General features: G+C 42.0%; 1 protein-coding gene across 1 annotated transcript in view; it reads left to right on the top strand.

Annotated features, from left to right (window-relative positions):
• Positions 1–14,032, top strand: part of SLC6A11 (solute carrier family 6 member 11) — a 119,158-nt gene that overhangs the window by 93,716 nt on the left and 11,410 nt on the right. Inside the window, exons 8-9 of the mRNA XM_066244666.1 lie at positions 3,401–3,525; positions 13,336–13,448. Of these exons, the coding sequence (XP_066100763.1) occupies positions 3,401–3,525; positions 13,336–13,448 (238 nt within the window). The remainder of the gene's footprint in view (positions 1–3,400; positions 3,526–13,335; positions 13,449–14,032) is intronic.

The raw sequence follows: 14,032 nt of genomic DNA, 5'->3' as shown, positions 1-14,032 counted from the left end.
CCTTGGACTTTGGAGAGGATGCTGTCTGCCTACAGCTATCAGCACAGCAGCAGCCTCATGCAGGCCCTCTGTGCTGGTCCCTGTGGGAGCCACCTGGTCACTGTCTCACCTCCAGCTAGGCTGTCAGCTCATGAGGACACTTGCTGGGTCTTCTTGTTTGCCACCATCCCTCAAGCCTAGCATAGTGCTGGCTGACATGGAAGGAAGCTTGGAAGGGCCCCACCATTATACAGATGGGGAAACTGAGGCTCAAGGGTAAGTCGCTTGTGATCACATTGCCAGTGATGGAATGTGGCTTTGAACATGGGCCTTTCTGGTTCTTGCACCCCTATTTCTCACTACCAGGAATGACCAGTCTTTTCCCAACTACAACAGTGGGCACAGATTTGTCCAAGACTTCCTGCTGTCAGGCTGTGTCTCAGGACAGCAGCAACTTTCTTTCCCACAGAGCAAGTGGGTGAATATGCCAGTCACCGATGATCCCTTCTGCTTCTCCATCCAACAGGCAGGTTTCTCCTCCTTCTATTAGCAGAGGAAACTCAGTCCCCTAGGTGACATTGTCAAATCGAATTGTTCTGCAAGCAGGTTTTCCCACCACAGAGGGAGTAAATTAGTACCCTCTCTTCTGACAGCGTAATAGCTTCTGGAGGTCTTCAAAGCTGGCTCAGCTGCTGCCAACTTCACAGAACTTGTTACATAAGCTTTTCACCTGGAAGGTGCCATGTAAGGGAGAAATTAGAGGGATAGGGACAGAACAAACCAGGTGGGGAAAATTGTCACTTAAGAATGCAGGCAGATATACTCCATCCCCTGAAGGCGTGGGTACTCTGAGGGTAGGGTTGTGAGACACAGGGCTGGAAGGGACCTCAGTCTGCTCAGAGCCTCCCTGTGGTGTGAGAAAACCTCTTGTGAGGCCCCTGGAACAAGATGGGGGCTTTGCAATAAGGGACATTTGTTTTTCAGCAACCATATGATGCCCAGAGACAACTGTTCACAAGTCGGGATTTGGAAGTCTTGATTGTTAGGGAGCATACTTTTTGTGTATCTGCTAGAAAAAAGCGTGGGCCTTGGTGTCTGAGATAGAAGGATGTGCATCTCCACTACCAACTGACTGAAACCGGAGTGTGTGCTGCTCCTCCCTCAGCCTCTGGGTATCATGACACAGTGTTCAACACACCCTAGCACATGACTGGACACATTGCGGATCCAAATTATACAGAATTTTAGAATGTAGAGTATATGGAGAAAGTGCTTTTCTGACCAGTGCCACCTCATTTCCTGCTGCTGAATAAGTCAGGGTCAGGAAACAGTCATAAAGAACAGATTTATTCCAATCCTAGGATTAACTCTGCCCTTACCCTGGAACAAGCTGAACTTCTATTCAAGAAGCACACCAGGCTTGCAGATAAAATCCTCAGGCCTACCAGCCCATCCTGTATCCACAATGCCGGAAGAGTTCTTTAAAGGAACCTGTATCAGTCACTCACTGCCACAACAATGTTGTGCAATAAACAACCCCAGAACTCAGCGGCTTACCACAACCAACATTTGTTTTTTATTGTGCCCAAATCTGCTATTCAGCTGAGGAAGCTCTCCTTTGGGCTGTGGATTGAATGGGTTTGGCTCCAGAATCCAGGACAGGCTCAAGTCTGGTGGTCCATGTGGGTACCTTCTGGGTTCAGGCTGCAGGAACAGCAGTTCTCCTGAGGAAGTTCTTCTCATGGACAATCACAGAAGGGGTAAAGGACAAATTAAATCACACAAGTATATCTGAAGCCTATCTGCTAATGTCCATTAGCCAAAGCAAGTCATGCAACTAAGCCCAAAGTCAGTGGGGCAGGGAGATAAACTTCACCCCGAGGAAGAAGGTAGGGGAAACAACGACTTGCTGGAAAGTGATTTAATCTATCACAAGGCCCAAGAGTCAATAGATTCAATCTATCCAAGCACCTTGTCTTCTAGCTGGTGCTATCAGGACCGGAGAAGAGATATTGCAGGGAGATTGGAACCCTAAGCCCCAGTCTAATGCTCTCACCACTATGCTCTTGATTCTCAGAGTCATTGCAAGACAACAGGATGTTACAGTCACCAACATTTGTGTACCCGTTGGTTGTATTACAAAAAGTATGGTATCAGGAGAAGAAGAGGTGAGTTCTCTTCTTGAGTCTAGTGCTCACATGACATTGGCAGAGAGGCTGAACAAGCTGGAGTGTATTACAGATCATGAGCAGGGTGTGGAACTGGTAAGGGAACTGGGACGTTTAACTGAGAAAACAAAAGCTCGAGGGGATAGAAGGCTACTGTCTTCAGAGTCTGAAGGAGCCCCAGGTTACTTGGGAGGGTAGAACTAAAATTCATCAGAGAAGGCTGATTTTGGTCAAACCCAACATGAGAACTTCTTACCCTGTAAGCAACAGGAGCCTTCAGGCAAGGGGAAAGCACCCTGGAAGGAGGTGAGCAGAGGCCGCTGGCCACCACCACAGGGACACTCCAGGCTGGTCATACTTCAAGCAGGGGGTTGGACAAGTCACTGGGGAACTTCTCCCTTTGAAGTAGAGCATTGCACATCTTGTAAGATTAACTCCCAAGTGCACAATCTGCAGCAGCTGAGATCCTGAGAGGCTCATTCCCTGCCTTGGCCTCATGAGGATGCAGGACTCGAGGTGGGAGGGGGTGGGACTTGAGGGATCCATCTTCTTCATCTTGGCATAGTCATTTGTAGTGTGATTTCTCCTGAGTCATGGCTGCTTACTGGCATTTCTTTGCTGGTGAGCCTCTCCCAAAGTCAGGGGACAGTCGCTGCTTCGATAATCTCTCTGTAAAGGGCTCAGCCTGGAAAGAACAGCAAAGCAGGGACTTAGCAGGGACAGAGTGAGGTCTGTAGGGTGCTGCTCTGGAAAAAAAAGCTTGCTGGTGGAGTGGGGTGTCTTCTCCCGTGGCTGTGGGCAGCTTCCAGTGTGAAGCTGGAAATGCTCCCCTGGCTGAGAAGTAGGGTTTCTCAGAGACCTAGTCTGTCCTCCTTTTTGAGCTCCCAGAAAATCAATCCTTTCCTGCTTTCCCTCATTTTCTGGGCTACAAGGGATTTGAAGGAGCACTGGTTTGTCTCCAAGTGTTTCCTTACTGGTTGTGTATTTTCCCACTTGCCAGCCTCCCTCCCTTCCTGCTTCCTCTCCATGCTTCTCATCTCTGACCTACACATCTTTTAAAAGTGCAGCAGGAGCTGTGTGACCATAGGCCAGCCACTTAACCTCTCTGAACCACAAGGATTTCATCAGGCAAACGGTGCTGTTTGTACCTTCACTGCCTTGCCTCTCACACAAGACAGCCATGGTGCTCAGACAAAATGTTCCAGCCTGTGCCACCCACTCTGACCTGAGCCCCTCTCACTGCTTTCCCACAGGGACTGCATCATGCTCTGTTGCCTGAACAGCGGCACCAGCTTCGTGGCTGGCTTTGCCATCTTCTCGGTCCTGGGCTTCATGGCATATGAGCAGGGGGTGCCTATTGCCGAGGTGGCAGAGTCAGGTAAGTACCAAAGGTCAGGGAGGCTTTGAGTGACGGTTACAATGAAAATATTATCTTTCTCCTCAGCTCAGTCTCTTGGGTCAGGTCTCAAGCATGGCCCCACTGTCTGTCCTCAAACAAGAATCCCAGGAAATACCTGGGAGGGAAACCTTGGCACATCCTCATTCCAGAATCCAAGGCATTGCCAAGTTGTGTAGATTCTGCTTCCTCAATGCTGCTCCACTTCATCCACCGTTCCCCATCCCAACTATCTCCCCACCAGCCCAAGCCACCATCACCTCTAACCTGGATGAGTCGCTGGCCTTTCTGCCTCCACTATGACCCCTCCATTCTATGTACTACCCTGCAGAGTTATTTTTTCAAAAATGTAAATCTGAACATATCCTTTCTAATGTAAAGCCTGTCTTGTCTTCTCAAAGTGCTGAATTCTTAGCATGGTCCCAAGGCCCTGCATTGCCCAGCTCCTGTGGCCTCACCAGCCTCACCATCCACTTCCATTTCCCCATGCTCACTCTGCCCCACCTCAGTGGCCTTCTTTCACTTCTGTGACATAGCTTACTTCCTCCTACCCCAGAGCCTTTGCACTGCTTGAAGAGCCTCTCTCTTCCTCACCCCTTTCTAGATGTAGATTCACCATGAGTGTGACATCTTTAAGTATAGATTGATGTGTGTTTGTATCAAACACACTATAGGCAGGGTTATTGCTGCTGAGGTGATTGTGCAAAATGGTAAATAATTCTTCCTTTGATTTGCATAATGTTTGAATTATGGAAAAATGCAATGCATATTTAAAAGGTACAAAACTAGTTTGTGTTTACCTGACAGAGTTAGATTTTAATCTCAGATAAGTCTAAAAAAGATTTTTACCTTCAAGAATGTCTAATTTGTTCAGAGCACCACAGGGAGCCTAGCCTCTCTGCCCCTTATCTACTCAAAGCCAGTCATGCCCTCATTCATTGTGACAATCCCAGGAACCTCTGGGACCACACTGCCTCTGTTGAGAACCCAGGTCTGGGGTGTGGCTGTTTGTGTCTGGTGTGCACACCAAGCTGGGCAGGGTGGTAAGTGTGGACATCAGAACAGAAAGCTGATTGCTGAACTCTGCTCCATGACCATTTAGGGTCCACCTTCCTCTAGGTGATGTATATCAGTGATAGAGACAGTCCTTGCTGAAACCAGGGGTCCCAGCTAGGCCAGAGGATATTAATATGATCAATGTTCTCACTAGTCAAGTGCCCTCTCTGGACAGGAACTGTCTCATGTGTTCCTTGGCTCAGCCTTTCCACATAGCACTTTTGCTACCCCTATTTTTCAGATGAGGAAGCTGAGGCTTGGAGAGGTGAGGCCACTTACCTAAGGTTACCCCGACTTGAAGGGATAGAGCTCGTATTTAATCCCAGCCATCTGGCTCCAGAGCTCATGCTCTGACCATGCCAGCCTACTACCCATTTGGGGGAAGGCACCTGGGACTTCACAAAACTTCCATTCTCACATTAAATCAGTGGCAGCCACATGCAGAGGGAGTGTTACTTTCTCTGCAGGACTTTTGCCCTCACTGGGAATCCACTTCCTCCTCTGGGAAATGAACACCGTAATTCCTGTGAGTTAGGATATCTAAAGCACTACTACTCTTTTTATTATTATAGTTGACCCTAGACCATCAAGGATTTGAACTGCTTGGGTCCACTTATATGTGGATTTTTTTCAACAAATAGCCCTCTGTATTCCTGGGTTTTCCATCTGTGGATTCAGCCAACTACAGATTGAAAACAGTATTAAAATTTTGTTTTTATCTTTTAAATACAGTTGCATGTGTGCAACATAGTGATTAGACATTTATATAACTTAACAAGTGATCACCCCAAGAACATCTAGTACCCACCTGATACCATACATACGTATTACCATATTATTGACTATATTCCCTGTGCTGTATTTTACATCTCCACGACTGTTTTTATAACTAGCAATTTGTACATCTTAATCCCTTCACCTTTTTCACCACCCCAACCTGCCTCCCATTGGCAACTATCAGTTTGCTCGCTGTATCTATGAGTTTCTTTCCTCTTATTTCACTTAGCATCATACTCTCTAGGTACATCCATGTTGCTGCAAATGACAAGATTTTTATTCTTTCTGATGGCTGAGTAATATTTCATTACCTATGTGTGTATGTGCGTGCATGCATGTGTGTGTGTATGCATGCCACATCTTTATATGTCTATCGGTGGACACTTAGGCTGCTTGCGCATCTTGTCTATTGTTAATAATGCTACAGTGAACATAGGGATGTATGTCTTTTCAAATTAGTGTTTTGGATTTCTTTAGATAAATACCCAAAAGTGGAATTTCTGTGTCTTACAGTACTTCTATTTTTTAATTTTTGGAGGAATATCTACACTGTTTTCTATAGTGGCTGCTACAATTTATAATTCCACCAACAGTGTACACATTACCTTTTCTCCACATCCTCACCAATACTTGTTTGTTGATTTATGAATGATAGCTATTCTGGCAGGTGTGAGGTGGTATCTCATTGTGGTTTTAATTTGCATTTTCCTGAGGGTTAGTGATGTTGAGCATCTTTTCCTATGTCTATTAGCAATCTCTGTGGCCTCTTTGGAGAAGTGTCTATTAGGTCATATGCCCATTTTTTTTATTGTTTTTTGTTTTTGTTTTGTTTTTTGGTGTTAAGTTGTATGAGTTCATTAAAGTTTTGGCTATAACCCCATATGTAACATTATTGTTGAATATCTTCTTTCATTCAGTCGGTTGTCTTTTCATTTTATTGGTGGTTTCCTTCAGTGTGCTAAAACTTTTTATATAGTTTGATTAGTCCCATTTGTTTATTTTTTCTCTTGTTTTCTTTGCCCATGGAGACATAGCTAAAAATATATCTATATATTACTAAGAGCAATGTCAAAGAGTTTACTGCCTATGTTTTCTTATAAGAGTTTTGTGATTTGGGGATCTTATGTTTAAATCTTAGATCCATTTTGAATTTATTCTTGTATATGGTGTAAGAAGATAGTCTACTTTCATTCTTTTGCATGTGTCTGCCCAGCTTTTCAGCTTCATGTATTGAACAGACTATCTTTACCCATTGTATATTCTTGCCTCCTTTGTCATAAATTAATTAACCATATAGGCATGGTTTTATTTCTGGATTATGGATTCTGCTCTATTAATGTATATATCTTTTTTTTATGCCAGTGGCATGCTGTTTTGTTTACAATAGCCTTGTAGTAAGTATAGTTTAGTACCAGGTAGTGTGATACCACCCATTTCGTTCTTTTACCTCAAAATTTCTTTGGCTATTTGGGTCTTTTGTGGTTTCACATAAATTTTAGGATTATTTGTTCTAGTTCTGTGAAAAATGTCATTGATGTTTTTATAGGGGTTGCACTGAATCTGTAGATTGCTTTGGGTAGTATGGACTTTTTTTTTTAACAGAGACAAAGAAAGAGTCAGAGAGAGGGATAGATAGTGACAGACAGACAGGAACTGAGAAAGATGAGAAGCATCAATAATCAGTTTTTTTGTGGCGACACCCTAGTTGTTCATTGATTGCTTTCTCATATGTGCCTTGACTGTGGGCCTTCAGCAGACTGAGTAACCCCTTGCTTGAGCCAGCGACTTTGGGTCCAAGCTGGTGAGCTTTTGCTCAAACCAGATGAGCCCGTGCTCAAGCTGGCGACCTCAGGGTCTCAAACCTGGGTCCTTCCGCACCCCAGTTCGACACTCTATCCACTGCGCCACCGCCTGGTCAGGCAGTATGGACATTTTAACAATGTTAGCAAAAATAGCATTTTTGATTCTTGATTGGGAATCTTCATATGTGGAGGGCTGACAGTATACATTGTTCTATGCTCTTTTCATTTTACATAAAGAACTTGAGCATCTGCAGATTTGGGTTTCTGTGGGAAGTCCTTGGATCAATCTCCCATGGATACCTAAAGATGACTATAGTTAAGTTTTGGGGGAGTCAAAAGTTATACCCAGATGTGTAGTGGTGGTGGCAATGTAAAGTGACACAATATTAACTCTAGGTAGATTTTGATGAGTTACAGATGCATATTGTTGGCTCCACTGCTTAGAAAATAATAAAAAGAAATAGAGCTATAAAGCTAATAGATGAAATGTAATTGAATATTTAAAATTATGATTAGCCCAAAAGAGGGCAAGACAAACACAGGAAAGTAAAGAAACAAACACCTAAAAAACTCACAAAGGACAAAAAGAAAACAAACAAATAAGAAACAGTAGACTTATACCTAACTGACCATATCAAAAATTACAGTAAATGTAAATAGACCAAATACTTCCATTAAAAGGCAGAGGTAATCAGAGTAAATAAAGTAAGACTCAACTATAAGCTGTCTGAAACAGACACACTTTAAATTTAAAGACACAGATAAAGTATAAAAAAATAGGAAAATATATGCAATACAGACAATAAGCATAAGAAAACTGGTTTGGCTATATTAGTATTAAACAGAGTAGACTTCTAGTCAATGAGAATGACTAGAGAGAAAAAGGGACACTTCATAATGTTTATAAAAGGGGCAATTCATTGGTAAGACATACAATCCTTAAAGTGTTTGTAACTGATGAAAGAGATTTAAAATATAATATGCAGAAAAGCTGACAGACTAAAAAGTGAAAATAGACAAACCGACAGTCATAGTTGGAGATTTTGACAACTCTCTTTCACTAATGATAGAACAACTACAGGCATACCTTGGAGAGATTGAGGGTTCAGTTCCCAACAACTACAGTAAAGCAAGTATCACAATAAAGTGAGTCATAATTTTTCTGCTGATGGAGGGTCTTGCTTTCAGTTTATAAGAAAAAAAAAGCAATACCTGTGAAGTGCAATTGAGCAAAGTACAATAAAACAAGATGTGCCTTTATACGAAATATCAATAAAGCTCTAGAGATTTGAATATTATCAACCAAGTTGACTTAATTGACATTTATAAAGCACTGTGCCCAAAAAGTGCAGAGTAAATTTTTTTTAATGCATATGAAACAGTCACTAAAATAGAATATAAACTGGGCCATAAAGTAGGTCTCAGTAAATATCAAAAAATTGAAGAACTCCTTGGGTACTAGGGAAATATAACCCACAATGGTCAACTCCTTCCATTTACATTCTAGTAAAAACATTAGCTTTCAAAAATAAAGATAAAATCCTCAAGGCTTCCAGGCAAAAAATGATTAAATATCTTACAAAGACAAAAGAATTAGTTTGCCATCATGCTTTTCAAAGCCAAAAAACAAAACAAGGCAACTGTGGAGCAGCATTTAAAAAAAAAATACTCAGAAAATGAAATATGAATCATGTATGTTTTTTTTCGTGAGAAGCGGAAAGGCAGAGAGACAGACTCCTGTGTGCACCCTGATCGAGATCCACCCAGCAAGCCCCTTACCTGGCGATGCTCTGCCCATCTGGGGCCATTGCTCCATTGCTCAGCAACCGAGCTATTTTAGTGCCTAAGATGAGGCCATGGAGCCATCCTCAGCGCCCAAGGCCAACTTGCTCCAACCGAGGTATAGAGGGAAAAAGAGAGATAGCGAGAGAGAAGGGAGAGGTGCAGGGGTAGAGATGGTGCAGATAGATGGTCACTTCTCTGTATGCCCTGACCAGGAATTGAGCCCAGGACATCCACATGCCAGGCTGATGCTCTACCACTGAGCAAACCAGCCAGGGCCACAGATTTAATATCTAGTCATTTCATCAAATGTGGAGAATATAAAAAACCATTTTCAATATACAATAACTTAGAGACTTCTACAGTCTTTAGTCTTCTGGCTAATCTATTTGAGGATGAACTTCATCCAATCCAATGCCTGGGAAAACTTCAGAAAAAGAACTGATAGTGAGTGCCTGAAAGTATGTAAGTGTCCATGTAAGACTAAGACAGAGGTGGGGAGGATGATAGAGGACTAATGTAGAAATGCTGTGCACTGTTACAAAATAGAAGTCATTCAACCAAAAAGTGGAAAGAGAAAGCAAGAGGAAAATAGAAAAAGCTCATTGTTGTAGGGTGGGCTGTATGTGGTGTTAAAAGGTGGGGGGTGGGGGGGCGGACCTGGCGAGGAAGATAGTAAAGGTTCAAATAAAAAAACAAAGCCCTAAGAACATTTTTAAAGAGAAAACTGTAGTAAACACATTTATCAATACAAAATAAAAGAATGATAAAATTAAGTCCACTGTTAAACACAAAAATAACAAGAGTGATCCAAAAGAAAGCAGAAGGAAGGAATTAATAAAGAGTAAAGCAGAAATTAATGAAGTAGAGAATAGAGAAACAGTAGATCTAGTTAATGAAACTCTGAGTTTTCAAAAATTAAAATAGGCAAATTACCAGGTGATCAAAAATAAAAAAGGGAGAACACACAAATAACAAAATAATAACTGACAAATGAAGTAATTATTGAAGCAGAAGAAATTTTTAGAAATCATAAGACTATTTTGCAATTCTCTGTGCACATGAATTTGAAAGCCTAGATAAAATGAATATTTTCCTAGGGAAATACAGATTGCCAAAATTGACCCCATTTGATTTGGAAAGCTTAAACAGGCCAATTTCTATAGAATAAACAGACAAAGTTATTGAGGATACCCTGGAAAATAAACACACCAGGCCCAGATGATTTCACAGAGGAATTCTAGTAAATCACTATAAATTATTTCAGAGCATTGGAAAGGAAAAAAATCTCTCTAACTCCTTATGTGTATAATATCGATGCCTACAACCAGGTAAAGACAATACAAAGAAAGAAAACTGCAGACCAATATTACTCATGCATATTGATATGAAAATACTAAGTAAAATGTTAACAAATTGAGCAGAAAATCACTTTAAGAAAGTAGTGTACCATTTCAAGGTAAAATTTAGTCCAGGAATAATGCAAGTTTGGTTTAATGCTAGGAAACCCATTAATATCATATACCATATTAATAGATCAAACAAAAAAGTTACAAGATTATCTTCATAGATGTTGAAAAAGCCTTTGACAAAATTTAACACCCACTCATGATTTTTTTTAAAAATTGAAAAAATAAAAATTTAGTAATATTTTATTTTTCAGTTTTATTGCCATAATTAACAGATTAAAATAGTAGGATATATATTTGTTTTGTTTTTAGCTTTTTTTTTTCCAAGTGAGAAGCGGCAGGGGGGGGGGGCAACAGACAGACTCCCACATGAGCCTGACCGGGATTCACCCGGCACACCCACCAGGGGGCAGGGGCAATTCTCGGCCCCTCTGGGGCATTGCTCTGCTGCAATTGGAGCCATTCTAGTGCCTGAAGCAGAGGCCATGGAGCCATCCTCAGTGCCTGGGCCAACTTGTCTCCAATGGAGCCTTGGCTGCGGGAGGGGAAGAGAGAGATAGGAAGGAGAGGGGAAAGGGGTTGGAGAAGCAGATAAGCACTTCTCCTGTGTGCCCTGGCTGGGAATCGAACCCAGGACTTCCACACACTGAGCCAGTGCTCTACTGCTGAGCCAACTAGCCAGGGCCATAGTAGGATATTTAAAGTATACATCACCTTACCTATCTGTCTTTGGTGGGGGGTGAGAACATTTAAGTCTACTCTCTTAACAAATTTCAATTATATGATACAATATTATCAGTTATACTTACCATGTTATGTATTAGATACTCAGACCTTGCTAATCTATAGCTTAATTAATAGTATTGTACCAGTGTTAATATTCTGACAATTAAATATTGAATGCTTTCTCCTAAAATCAGAAACAAAACAAGCATGTATATTATTTCCTCTTCTGTTCCATGTTAGTACAGGAGATCCTAGAGAATGCAATAAGGCAAGAAAATAAACTAAAAGCATTAAGATTAGAAAGAAAAAGTAAAAACTGTCTTTATTTATAAACATGATTGACCACATAGACAATCCCAGGAAATCTACAGAAAAAAATTATTAAGTGAATTTATATCACAGGATAAAAGGACAATAAACAAAAATTGATTATATTTTTTATATGCTAGCAACAAACAATTGGAAATTTTTAAATGCTCTTCACAAGGCATCATTAAGAAAATTAAAAGGCAAGCTTCAGACCAAGAAAATATATCTGTTAACACTTCTCTGATAAAGGATTTATATCTCAAATATACAAAGAATTTTCACAACTCTAAAAAGGAGACATCCCATATTTTTAAAAAATGGACAGAGATTCAACAGGCCTTTCATAAAAGAAGATAAATGAATGGAAAATAAAGATATGTGAAAATACTTCACATAGTCATCAAGGAAATACAGATTAAAAGTATGATGCTATATAACACTTTACACCCACTATAATGACAAAATTTTAAAAATAATATCAAGTGTTGACAAAGATGTGGAGCCACTGGAACTCAAACATTGCTTGTAGGAATGTAAAATGGCACAACTACTTTAGAAATTAGTTTGCACCCTGTCCATTTGGTTCAGTGGATAGAGTGTTGTCCTGGCATGTGGAAGTCCTGGGTTTGATCCCTGGTCAGGGCACGTAAAAAGTGACCATCTGCTTTTGTCCCCCTCCTACTCCCCCTTCTCTCTCTCTTCTCTCAAAGCCAGTGGCTCAATGGTTTGAGAGTCAGCCCCAGGCTCTGAGGATAACTTGGTTGATTGGAGCATCGGCCCCAAATGGGTGTTGTCAGGTGGATCCTTGTTGGGGAGTATGCGGGAGTCTGTCTCTTTATCTCTCTTCCTCTCACTTGAAAAAAAAAAAAGAAATTAGTTTGTCATTTTTTATAAAGTTAAATATAAACTTGTCATAAAGCTTCTCTTAGGTGGAAAAAAAAAGGAAAAAGATCAATGGTTGCTCAGGGCAAAGATGGGGAAGGAGGGTAAAAAGATTGCAGAGGGGCCCAAGCGGATGATGGAAATGTTATTTTGACTGCAGTATGCTTATCTGGGTGTATACTCTTTTCAAAATTCATTGAACTGTACACTTAAAATGAGTGCTTACTGTAGGTAAATTGTACTTTTAATAAGGCTGCTTTTAAAGTTAAAAGAACAGAGCTAATGTTTATTTAGCATACACTTTTTTAAGTGCTTTCCATGTTTTGCATTGTCTCACTGACTTCCCAAAACCACCTCATTAGGTAGGACTTCGTGATCTGCATTTTTTTCAACTGAGATGTAGCTCACAGTAGAGAACAAGGATTTGATCCCGGCCATCTGGTTGCAGAGCTTGTGCCCTTGACCACTGTGCTACAGGACTAGAACACTAGGTAGCTCTCCCTGACATTAATAAAGCTTACCTCAGGACATCTAAACCAAGCCTTCTATTTGGAGCAGCCAGAAGAGGTGAATGTGGACTGAGGAGATAAGGGGAGGAACCCAAAAGAAGAAGCAGCCTGGGTAGATCAGTATTTGTCCAAGCCTGGACTCCTAACTACCTGCACTGGAATCATTGAGTCCCTAATCCCTGCCTCACCACGGACTGACCAAATAGGAATCTCTGGGTTGGACCTGAACCCCTCTGGCCCTGGTGATAATAATAAAGACAGATCTTTGCAGAGAAAGGTCTGTGTGTCAGACCAACCTGGGTTTGAATCCTGACCCTTTTAGACCCTGGCTTACCTCTCTGTGCCTCTGCTAGCTCATCTGCAAAATGGGCATCATCATAAGACCAACCACATAAGGTGGCTGGGAGATATAAATGACTTGAGTGAGAATCAGGCATAGCACCTGGCACAAAGGAAGCACTCAATACACGATGGGTTAAAATAACAATTAAATGAGAGACTAAGCTCCACCCCGCACCTTTCTCTCTCCTTCCTCTCCAGGCCCTGGCCTGGCCTTTATCGCTTACCCCAAGGCTGTCACCATGATGCCTCTCTCCCCACTGTGGGCCACCTTGTTCTTCATGATGCTCATCTTCCTGGGCCTGGACAGCCAGGTAAGGTACTGACGGAAGGGGTAGCCCAGACCGGGAGGGCAGGGAGGCTTCAGGGCCTAGCCGCTACCTCTTGGTCCTGATTGTCAAGGTCCTGCCTACTGTCTCCACCCTGCTTTCCTGCCAGCATACCAGTCTATCCCCTACGTGGTCTCCATAATCACTCCCAAACATAGCTGCTCGGGTCCCTCCAAGTCTTCCCCAAACACTGTTTTTCTTACCTGAAATTCCCAACTCCCAGTTCAAGTTTTTAAAATACTGTTAAATACTTCCATACTGGTAAATACTTCTGCCCAGCAGCACCACCTGACAAAGCAGAAGAAATTCTCAGAAGGTGGGCTATAGTTAGTGATATCTGAGGGCCCACCTAGCATGTGTCCCTGTCCCAACCAAATCATGGAGGACATAGGGACACAGAACAGCACCTTCTTTCTTCCTCCATCTCTGTATTGAGGCCACCATGACATCACCAAGGCAGCTGCACGGGTCCTCAGTACCACCACCAGCCCCCAGTCCCCTCACATCTCCTGCCTGCCTCCGTTCTCAGTTCCTATTGGGCTCTTTCAGGCCCAGCCTCTACTTGGCAG

The sequence above is a fragment of the Saccopteryx bilineata genome, chromosome 10 (assembly GCF_036850765.1).
Source record: "Saccopteryx bilineata isolate mSacBil1 chromosome 10, mSacBil1_pri_phased_curated, whole genome shotgun sequence".
Taxonomy (NCBI): domain Eukaryota; kingdom Metazoa; phylum Chordata; class Mammalia; order Chiroptera; family Emballonuridae; genus Saccopteryx; species Saccopteryx bilineata.
Note: the sequence above shows the minus strand (reverse complement) of the source record. Positions and strands in the feature narration are given on the sequence as shown.